Source organism: Tachysurus fulvidraco, chromosome 6, assembly GCF_022655615.1.
Source record: "Tachysurus fulvidraco isolate hzauxx_2018 chromosome 6, HZAU_PFXX_2.0, whole genome shotgun sequence".
Classification (NCBI taxonomy): domain Eukaryota; kingdom Metazoa; phylum Chordata; class Actinopteri; order Siluriformes; family Bagridae; genus Tachysurus; species Tachysurus fulvidraco.
The window spans coordinates 27,320,400-27,331,800 of NC_062523.1; the positions used below are offsets into that span (position 1 = coordinate 27,320,400).

Here is an 11,401-nt window from a genome sequence, read left to right on the forward strand (position 1 = left end):
GTTGAAGGTTTTCCCAACCGCCACCTACACAGTCCACACATCGAAGCGAGGAAAAAGGAACCTGCTCACGTCTTAAAGTCAACTCCTTCGTCATATGTGTATATATCTGTGCATGTCTTTATCAGTCTCTCTCTTTCTCTCTCTCCCTTGAGCGCTCTACCATCACCAGCACCTTTTCAGTCTAATCCTCACCTTCACCATGATTACCTTCAAAAGCCAGGTGAGAATTTAATCTTTAAGAATAAATTAAATGTCATTTATTGATCTCTTAAAGAAAATTTAGTGTGTGTGTGTGTGTGTGTGTGTGTGTGTGTGTGTGTGTGTGTGTGTGTGTGTGTGTGTGTGTAAGAGATAGCAGATATTCAATATGTGTTCACAGATGTTTATTATTTATCACAGTTTCTTTTATTTCTCAACTCTGTCAGATCTTTATTATCTCAAACTGTCACTGAAAAATGGTTTGAATTAATGTAGAATTAATTGCAGTATACAAAATGTGGTTAAACAGAAATCATCTTTATTATTATTATTATTATTATTATTATTATTATTATTATTATTATTATTATTATTATTGGAAGTAAAACCTTTAATTAAAATGACTGAATATTGTGGATTATTAAGTTGTTTTTTTTCCAGGCGGTTAATTATTTTTTTAGATAAAAATATATAAAATATTTGTTTTTGTGAATCCTCTTCTGTCAATTATAATCTTTTCTTTATGCAAATTACATCATACAGTGCTAGATAAATATCGAAGATAGGTAAAAGCTGTCTTTATATAAAGCAGTCTCGTTCTCTTCTTCAACTGAGTCTCAAAAACATTGGAGGTGTCCAGTGGTTCATAAAGCATAGCCAGAGCGTTCATCTTATTTATTTATTTATTTATTTGTTTGTTTGTTTGTTTGTTTGTTTGTTTGTTTGTTTGTTTAAATGTACCGTAAGTTTTATTAGCTTACTTGTGTTTAATCTGAACCTCAGTAACTCATCTGTGTGGTGGAAAGATCAGGAAGAAGAAACTAGCTCTAGTAAACAGAATAAAATGTAATTGCACATGTTTTAATAATATTTATAATTTTTACTAGTAAACTTAAGATTAAGTCTTTCTAAAGAGCTAAACCTGAAACTAATTAACACTAATGAATGAGCTTCAAACTAAGTTCAAACTAGAGTCTGTGGGGTTTATTTGTGTTAAAGGGGCTGTCTGAAAAGTAGGAAAGTCCCACTGTACAGTACATGACCTTTGACTGATCTGGAGTGTGTGTGTTTGTGTGTGTGTGTGTGTGTGTGTGTGTGTGTGTGTGTGTGTGTGTTCTTCTTTCATTCAGTGTGTTATAGGTTTCAGCGTGTGGATTATCTTGTCCTGTGGACTCTCCCCTGTCTGTGCAGTGCCTGTGAGAGGTAATGTATGTGAAAATGTTGTATGGTGGGTTTTAGTATGGTGGGTTTTGTGGATTTTAGTAAGAGTTAATGTAACGGGTGAAGTTTGTTTCTCTCCGTGATTTTTCTCGGATAAAAGAAATTTGGTGTCTGCAGAATCCCAGCCTCGGTTTGTTTAGGGGAAAATAATCAGTCTCATGGTTTCTAATGAGATAAATTGCCTGTTAGTTTTTTGTCCTGTTTATTATTATTATTATTATTATTATTATTATTATTATTATAAGAAATATTGCTGGCGTCATCCTCGTACCTCCAGACACGACAAGTACACTGTTCATTTCTAAGGTTCTGTATGAAATATGAGGTAAATCTAGTAACACTGCAGGACAGGATGGATCAGACAGTCCTGCTTTCTACACACAGGAATATTACAGCTGTTTGGAGTGAATTTGATTTGTTTTTCTCCACAAATCCATTAGCTGACAAATTGATTAGTTTTCTAAAACATAAATATTTCCTTTATTAAACCCAGTGATTGTGTTTCTGTAGCTAATAACAACTGAACCTGAACCATAATGAACCCAAACCATTCAATAAAATAACTTTGCATTTGATTGTAAAAAAATATATTTAAATATTTAGGTCTAGAACCTGCAGTAAGCATTTTTGACCAGTTACTGAAGCTAAATGAAAGATTAACACCTTTTGATGGTTTGCTGTTTCAGAAATTTCTGGAATTGAACAAACCCCAAAACTATAAATAATCAACATCATGATGAAATTGCTGCATTATGATGTGACCTATAAACAGGTTTCGGAAAAGACTTGGTTTTTCTAAAAAGCAGTTTCTCGACTTCCTCTGTCACATTAGGTAGAAACGTTTTCAGAAAGTCTCAATCGAGACCGATGATGAACTTGAGTCATATTTCTGTAAGTACTGTGGAGTTCAGGAAGATTCCACAATTTGGAAAGAAATAAAGAAACCCATTCTGGTCTGACCACGTCCACTTCTGGTGCTCACTTCTGGTTTAAATCCCAGTACATTAATACAAATATTTTTAGCTAAACTAAGCCAATAACTAACTGCAATAATAGAATTGTTACTGTATGTTATTTATTTTTTTATTTATTTTTTTATGAACTGCTTCGGTCCACGTTGTTGTCCCAAAAACTTAGACTCATATGATCTTTCTAGCTGGTTGTGAGGTGATTGGTGAAGAGATCGAGGATTTCCATGCTCAGGGAGAAGCTATGGCCATCACATTCCCCATTCTGGAAGCTAACATTTGGTACAGGGAACTTCCTGAAGACAACAGCACCATGTTCCAGTTGTTCCACAGCAAGCATCATGACCTCAGTAAACAGGCTCACAGGGTCGTACAGCAGGGTCGAACCCTCTGGCTCCTCCCTTCATTGTCCTCTGACTCGGGAACGTACACCTATGTGTTCAGGTAGGTTCAGAAAAACAGCTGTAATATTGAGAGTTAAACTTTAACTCCACTGTTTCTCTATGAATTTCTCATACGTCCATGTCCTTTAACGTATTTCTCACATTTCAGCTTTTAACAAAAGCATGTAACATGACACTGAAAGCAGAACTGCAGATAAACTCTTACAAACTAAACGTTTCTTTATAAATACTATTTTAGTTTTCTTTAGACATGTTTATCACCTGAAGTGTGTTTTTTTACATTGAGGCTACAAGAATAATGTAGCTAACATTTTATTTAACAGTTTATTTTCAGTCTTATTTGTATAGCTCTTTTAACACTGGACATTGGGAAAAGCAGCTTGACATTGGGAAAAGCAACTTGACAATAATATAAAAATTCAGAATATAAAGGATCAAATGTTAAATTGAAATATCAGGCTGATTCTTTATTTAAAAACTAAATGAAACCGACCAATACAATGTAAATGTGGAGCTTGATTTATTTATGAGTTACATCCTTGTTTAATTTCTTAAAATTTTGGGTGACACTGTTACCTGACACACTAGCGCCATCTTGAAATACAGTCACTTTCTTGACCTGCGCATAGCTTGGTGTCATCCGGAGCAGCATTAGACTCAGGAAGGAGGTGTGACCTAAAGTATGAAGGCAGGTCTGTGCAAGTGATTTGTTTGATTACTTCCTCTTAAAGGCGGGGTCTCCGTTGTTTGAAAGCCAATGTTGACATTTGAAATCACCAAAACAAACACGCCCCTAACCCAAATGGGTCCCACCCCTGTATTGATAGCTCCGCCCACACATACATATGTAACCCAGGCAACTAATGGAAAGAAATGTCTTTATCATAGCTGAAGGGAAGAACAATACGATTGCAGATAAACAAACAAGCAAAAATGACACACAAGCATAATCATTCAAAGGGCGGCATAAATTAGTTCTGTGTAACAAAGCAAAACCAACGTTACTCACCTATCGAGAAGGAAAAACGCGCCTCGGCGTCTTAAGTAAAGTTGGCCGCATATTCACAGATTGGAGTTTCCCGAGTCAATAACTCCTGAGCTAAACGCTGTTACTACACAAGTAACACCTCTTTTTTATCGTAGTAATGTAGGGAGGCAGCTACAACCCAAATTTCCTCAAAATCAGCTTTCCTCTGTGGTGGACAAAATACACAAGTCTCTGTGTGCGGACGACTGAGAGACAGATTCCAAGGGACCGTCTGCAAAGTGCAAAACCCAAAAAGCGAATACTAAAAAACAGTCAATAACTTCACTTGTAATACACTGTAATGTCACCAAATTCAGATCACACATCACTAATGTCCTGATATACTACAAAACTTATTTGGGTGAAATGTCTTTTTGTATCATTTTAATGATTTTTTAAATATGAAAATATTAAACTCGAATCTGTGAATATGTGGCCAACTTCCCACTCCTTCAGGTCTCTCCAGCGCTGGAAAGCTGATCCTATATTAACACGTCCTACTTCTTGCCTTATCGTAAGCCTTTCTTTGCTTTCTTTCTTTGTTTTTATCCTCCATGTCAATGTTAAAACCGCTTTCTGCTAATGTCACACATGCGCACTGAACACTCTCTCCGCCGCATATTAAGACCCGCCCCTTTCTGCTCACTGGCTACACATTAGTTTTGTTTTTGATTTGTTTGGCAGCCCAACGCAGTTTTCTGAAGCATTTCTCAAACAACGGAGATCCCAACTTTAAGGAATGAATCAATATCACAAATCAGTTATTTTTTTCTTCTCAGAATGCTTTATTCCTCTTTTATCAATGCAAAAGAAAGATAACACACAGTTTTTATCCATTTATAGTTGCATTTATAGTACGACAAGTTAGATTTAGAATTTTGACACTGGAGACTCCTTCATTACCCTATCAACTGTTAAATGTTTTCTTTTTATAGCAAGATGTATGTGTAGATTATGTGGAGTTTCAGCAATACCGGTCCATGCAATACAGACCCCGTTGTTACTATGGAAACGATTAAGCATTAGAACAAGAGCATTAATATTGAAGAGCTGTCGGAGCTCATCTTCTCTTTTAGAGGGATTTAACTTCCTGACCAATCAGAATTGAGAATCAAACTGTGCTGTATTGTTTTATTTAATTAATACTGTCTAAATAAAGCTGCACTTAGACCTTCAGTGTTGAGATTGTGTCGTGTTTTCTGACGTGTGTGTGGTGTGTTTGTCGACCATTTAGCAGCGACACCTTCTGCCTAACTGGAAGCTTCACTGTGACCATTTATGAGAAAGGAAAAGAAGACATGGAGATGATGTCATATCCTGTTTCTTCAAAACCAGGCAAGGACCTGACCATCGAGTGTCCGCACATTAACCATTTCAACAGGCTGGAAAGTCCACGCTGGTTCAAGGTGTGTGTTTTGTGGAGGCTTGTTTAGTAAGAGGAAGATAGACTATATGTTTGTCTAGACTAGGGTTGAACCACAATTCCTACAAGTATGTCAGTGCTCAGTAACACTTGTTATGTCCAGGGTTTTCATGCTGGTGTTCCGTTAATAAACGAGACACGTTACGCAATTTTGTCAGGAGACAAATCGAGTCTGACCATCAGAAACGTTTCGGCAGAAGATGAGGGCCTGTACACCTGCTGGCTGATGGTGATTGTCAACAACGAACAATACAACGTTAGCAGGACCTGGAAACTACGAGTGCTGTGTAAGACCAGAACCTCAGAAGCATTATGCAGTCACATACACAACATCTTACAGACAACAGGACACGAGAACTGAGGACACATATATATTTATATATCATATATCACATCTAACCCTGATGAGCAAGCTGGAGGCAATGGTGGCAGGGAAAAACTCCCTGAGATGATATTAGGAAGAAACCTTGAGAGGATCCAGGATAAGGATTTTTTCTTCACCACCTCTGACTCGCTCATTAGAGATTAAATTATATGTTTATAATTTATGTCCTGAGCCTATATAGATTCCTGTAAAGCTGCTTTGATGTGCAATACAAATATATACAAATTTATTAAACTGAATATAGAGTACAGAAGGCTTTAGAACCATATTAGTTTATGCTCATCCAGCATTATTCAGTCTATATGTAGAAACATGTCTTATTCTTTACTCAACAGTGTTTTTAACAGTGCTTTAGGTTACTGTGAGTTATTGAGTAAAAGCAGTAGTGATGATGATGATTATGATGATGATTATATATATTCCAGGTGTTAGTTATTTAGATGTGAGTTAGCAGTGTACTACAGTCTAATATTGGAATGAAGTGAAATAAATAGAGACAGAAAGAGGAACCCTAGATGCCACATTGGGCAAAAACAGACAGGTCATCAGTCTTCCTAGAAGCAACTTTCCATTGAGTCGACATAAACTCCACAAATTAACAAAACCACAAAACTCCTATTTTATTGTACATGAAATATTCTGAATTTGAACACAATTTCACCATCAATAACAGCCTCCAGTGGCTCTGTATTTATATGTTAAAAGTTTAAATAAAGACTATAAAGTTTATAGAAATCAGCTGAAAGTTAATGATTAGGGATAAATTGAAATAATGATCAGTGTCCATTGTTTAAAGTGCTATATAAATAAAACTGAATTAAATCGATTTGATTGAATTAAATGAATAGACTTACACTGGCTTGTGATCTGCAGCCTGGTTCTCTGAGTGATTTAAAACAGCTCGAATTTTATCTCGAATCTTAATAATAATCAGTTTTTAAAAAATAAATTTTTCTTTTGCAATAAAATGGTTATTCAGGAATTTTTTTTTAGACTGTGATGTAAAAAAGACGAGATTTAAATGTTAAAATTTAAATTCTTGGTAGCTGAAGTGAGAGTTAAAAAGCAACAAGAATTTATAATAGATATTAAACTGCCTGAGGTTTTTAAAAAAAAATTTTTATCATATACCAGACACTAAAGGCATTTGGGTCTCATTGAACAGCTTTAGTTTTTAATTAGAACTGTTTTTCTTAACAGGGTCCAAGCAACTTGATATTAAAACATGAATAAAATGACAGCTGAAATGTGTTCAATTACAGCAGTGAACAGTTTCTAACAGAGTAATGATTGAATAATCACATTATGCATTCTTCATAGAGGTGCAGAAAGTCAGTGTGTTACTTCTAGCTCGTGTCATTAAATCAATTTATCATGTTTTTTTTTTTTTTTTTAGCTCCAGTCACCAGTGTCCCGGAGATGCACACAGAAGCCACCAGATCACGAGAAGTTACACAGACAAGTGAGTGATGTTAGACTGTTAGAGTGTGTGTGTGTGTGTGTATATATATATACAGTACAAGTTTGGCAAAAGGGGTATGTGTAACCTTTGTGCAAAATGCTGACAACACCTACGTTTCATTTAAGAGCAACAAAATATTTTGTATGCACTTTATAATGTTACTTTAATATCATTTCAAATTATTTCTGTAAGAGATGGATGTCAGTTTCTCAGCCGGGAACATTTTTAACTGTAAACTACCTGCCTCAGCCCCTCTCAGTACAGGTTTAAACTCTATTTCCTGAACATAATCTATAAAGTTTTCATATATTAGGCTTATTATCTAAAAGTGTGTGTTTTCAGTATGCACACATTATTAGTATGGGACTAATAATGTCATTAATTAAAAAAACACTGTAATAATGTAAGTTACAAGTCACAGACCCCCTGGCTGGGCTTCATCCACTCTACGCTTTCACATCCTCTCATCTGTTTGGTCTTGGTTGATAAATTGTAAAATAGAAAAAAACAGTAGTTACAAACATTCATTTTGAGCTACATAATATACTGTGATATATTTTGTGTGTGTAATGTTGTGAATGTTTCCTTGCAGCTCCCATCCTACCACCTCTTCATATAACCTCTCCTGTAAACGGCTCTGTGTTTGAAATTAGTCTCGGTGAGTTTCATCTCTTTTAATCAGTGACCAGACAGATCACGTACAGGCTAAAACAGCATGATGCACACAAAACGTAATGACTAATCAAAGCACTGAGTGATGAATGATCGTTTATGGTGTATGTAACATCGGGTTTCAGTCATCAAGCAGCACAGTGTGATACACAGGCAACGAAGCAATGCATTGTGGGTAATATGGAAAAATATGAATATGTGAATAATTCCTGGGATAGTCTCCAGGTCCACAGCAGTTCTGACCATAATAAAGCACTTAGCTTTAAAACACATTAACTTTGTGAAATAAATAATGGAAGAAATGATGTGTGAACAACATGTGAGATTTATTTTAATGGTAAAGTTTCTAGAAGCATTTTATAACACTTGAGGCATGTTGTTTGTTGGCATGTGGAGTCACTGTTACCATTATAAAGAACATTATTTATAATAACATCATGTCCCAGAGCAGTAATGTAATGTAATGACAGCAATAAAGCATTGAGGCTTTTATGAGACTTCCATGTGACAAAATACATCTTAACTCTGACCGTTAAAAAGCACTGACACTGGTGACTCCTTCCATAAATTATCAACACAACATTTCAAAAGTTTGGGATCACTTTGAAATTTCCTTGTTTTCCAGTTGTACCCCGGGGCGTCCCACTACTGGTTCTGCTCTGGTTAGAACCAGCTTACGCTGTTCTATGATGGGAATAGCTCTCAACATGGTAAGATATGTTCTTACCATGAAATGAGAGAAAGATTTTTTTTCTGGCCATTTTGAGTCTGTATACAATCCCACAACTCCTGATGCTCCAGATACTAACCTAACCTAAAGAAGTCCAATTGTATTGCTCCTTTAATCATTCCAACACTTTTCAGCTGTGCAAGCACATCTAATAATCAACTAGCTTTATTACTTTTATAGCTTGATTAACTTGGATTAGCAAATATGACATGAGATTGAAACAGAGGACTGGTGGACGCTCATAATGGGCCTCTGTGCGACAGTGTAGTTCTTTCCTCCATTTGATGTTTTTGAAATGGATAGTACTGTAATATGCTTTTAGTTGGAAAACAAGGAAATTTCCAAAAGATCTTAAACATCTCAAATGCTTAAACATTTGTGTAAATGTCCAGAGGGCAGAAGGAGCTTCTGGTAGTTTAACAGGTACATCAGGAGTGGCATGTGCAGATCAGACAGAGAGGAAACGACAGAATATTAAGTACACTCTCAGCATATAATAGATAAAAAAAGTACATTGTGTGCAAGCAGGGACTTCATAAATACTGGCTGTGACATAACTAAGAGACAGAAGGAATAAAACTATAAAATAAGTAAAACTATATAAAATAAATAAATAAGTAAATAAATACGTAAATAAATACAGTACATGTAATAAAGGAGGATATATACTGTACTATATGCAGCTCTAAGTTGTGGATCTGTTCATTATAGTGTGTGTAGTACACACACACACACACACACACACACACACACACACACACACACACACACTCACATATATGTAGTGTTCATGTAAAATGTTAATAAAAGAAAATTACACTGGAACACATAATTTTGTATCATTGTGTTTGTTTGATGTCGCTTGTGTTCAGGCTCCAGTTTAGTGATCCAGTGCAAGGCGTTTGTGGGATACGAGTCAGCCGACTTCACCGAGCTCACCTGGCTGGTGGATGGCCAATCAGTGGGCGGCTCTCATCTGCACGGTCGAGTGTTTCAGGAAGTCAAGAGGTGATAGTTCAAAACCCTCCACATTCACTAGTGCAGCCCTGAGAGGAGACCAGAGACACAGATCTGCACAAAAAAACACATCAGATATTAGTAAATAAAACAATTAGTACAACATTCACACATACTTTACATAACCTAAATGTAGGTTAAAAAAACTAAAAGATGAGTCAGATGTAAGAATTTATATGGCGTATATTAAGATATTAATTTGGTTGGGATGTGGTAGCCTAGTGGTTAAGGTGTTGGGATACCAATTGGAAGGTTGTTAGTCCGATTCCTATGTCCACCAAGCTGCCACTGCTGGGCCCCGAGCAAGGCCCTCAATTGCTCAGTTGTATAAAATGAGATAAAAATTCAATTTGCTCTGGATAAGGGCGTCTGTTAAATAATGTAAATGTAAATATTAATAAAGGAATAGTTGTCATAATAATGTTTAAGGTGTGACACCAATGTTTTTTGTTGGCTCTTTTTGGGTTTCATCTATTTTTAGAATGTAATAGTTTCAAGATTCTAGTCAAAAACCTATACGTACCCATCACACCGATGTGATTCATCTCCAAAAAAAAAACAAAAAAACAATTGTACAACATCTCTGTATTCTGTGGTTTTGCAGTTTCCCTTCAGTGGAAGTACAATCAGTGTTTTAGCATGATGTTGTCCTGACACAAAGCCACTGAGCTCCATGAAGACAGGGTGTAGAGTTTAAATGGATCACAAACCTTCAAACTATCTACTAACTATCTGTTCTTTTGAAAAACAAAATTAGGGGAAAAAATTTGAGTACTGTGAAGTGTAATCCTCTGTAGTGGGAGTAAATGGGGATTAATGAAGTGTCCTGTATCTGTCCGCAGGGTGTCAGCTGGCCATGTGGAGGCGCTACTGGTCTTCCTAGAAGTGCATAAAGAGGACACGAGGGCCGAGCTGAAGTGTGTCGCTCTAAACCTGTCAGGAAAACAGGAAGTTGTCATACAAATTAAACTGGAAGGTAGGTGTACATTACATAAATATGGAATTTTATGGAATCTCTGTATAAAATTATATCATAAATCCTTTTTTAACCCTTTCAAGCACCACACCAACAGTCCTGTTAGTTATTAAATGTCAAATAAATAAAGGAGATATTTATTTAGCATTGATGGAAGAAGTCTCCAATGTGAACTCTTTCATACTGGATTCAGTATTCATGTTCATGCTCATATTAGACTGCACACATGTAGGCTGCACACTGTAACTGAACTGTCTCCATCACAGACTCCATGTTGCCGTGGTTAGTGGTGGCTCTTGTAGCCTCCGGCTTCTTCATGCTGGTTCTGTGTGTGTTTGTGCATCTGCTGTGCCGCCAACGAAGCAAACACGACTACATCCTGGCTCGACAGAACAGCACATTTTAAATACCTGGCTTCTTTCAATCACACAGTTTACCTTTCTTATTTTTTTTATTTGATTTTTGTAATAAGTCTTGAATGTGAATGAACGGTATAAACAATATCTGTACATATAACACCATTTGCATTGTCTTCAATAAAAATAAAAGAAAAAAACCTTTTGTCTTCTGTACATCTCTTTTTCTTGATATACAGTATGTCTTTCACACAGCCTGTATTACCTTTATATCATATTTCAGTGAATGACATTTAGACTTCATCATGAACTATCTTACTAACAGGAAGCTTCTTAAAAGCCTTTTAAACTCAGACCCAACCACACACGTGAATTACGTGACACAAGTTAACTGCCTTGCAGGCTAAAACATTCTGATCCTCTGCAAAGCCCTTGTCTTACAAACATCTTACGTAAAGTGAGCTTGGTAAAGATACCAGCAAGGAAAAGAGGATGTAGACGGTAAGAACATTTTGCGCAAGATTAAGACTGTTGTTAGTAGAACATTTGACTTCACTTTAAC

General features: G+C 36.1%; 1 protein-coding gene across 1 annotated transcript; it reads left to right on the forward strand.

Annotated features, from left to right (window-relative positions):
* Window positions 1-11,044, forward strand: LOC113646216 (interleukin-1 receptor type 2). Its single transcript, XM_027152307.2, has 10 exons — window positions 1-220; window positions 1,329-1,401; window positions 2,576-2,831; window positions 5,053-5,224; window positions 5,345-5,528; window positions 7,023-7,088; window positions 7,681-7,746; window positions 9,363-9,498; window positions 10,350-10,483; window positions 10,750-11,044. The coding sequence occupies exons 1-10, from the start codon at window positions 200-202 to the stop codon at window positions 10,887-10,889; spliced, it is 1,248 nt and encodes a 415-aa protein (XP_027008108.1). The 5' UTR covers window positions 1-199; the 3' UTR covers window positions 10,890-11,044.
* Window positions 11,045-11,401: the final 357 nt, after the last annotated feature.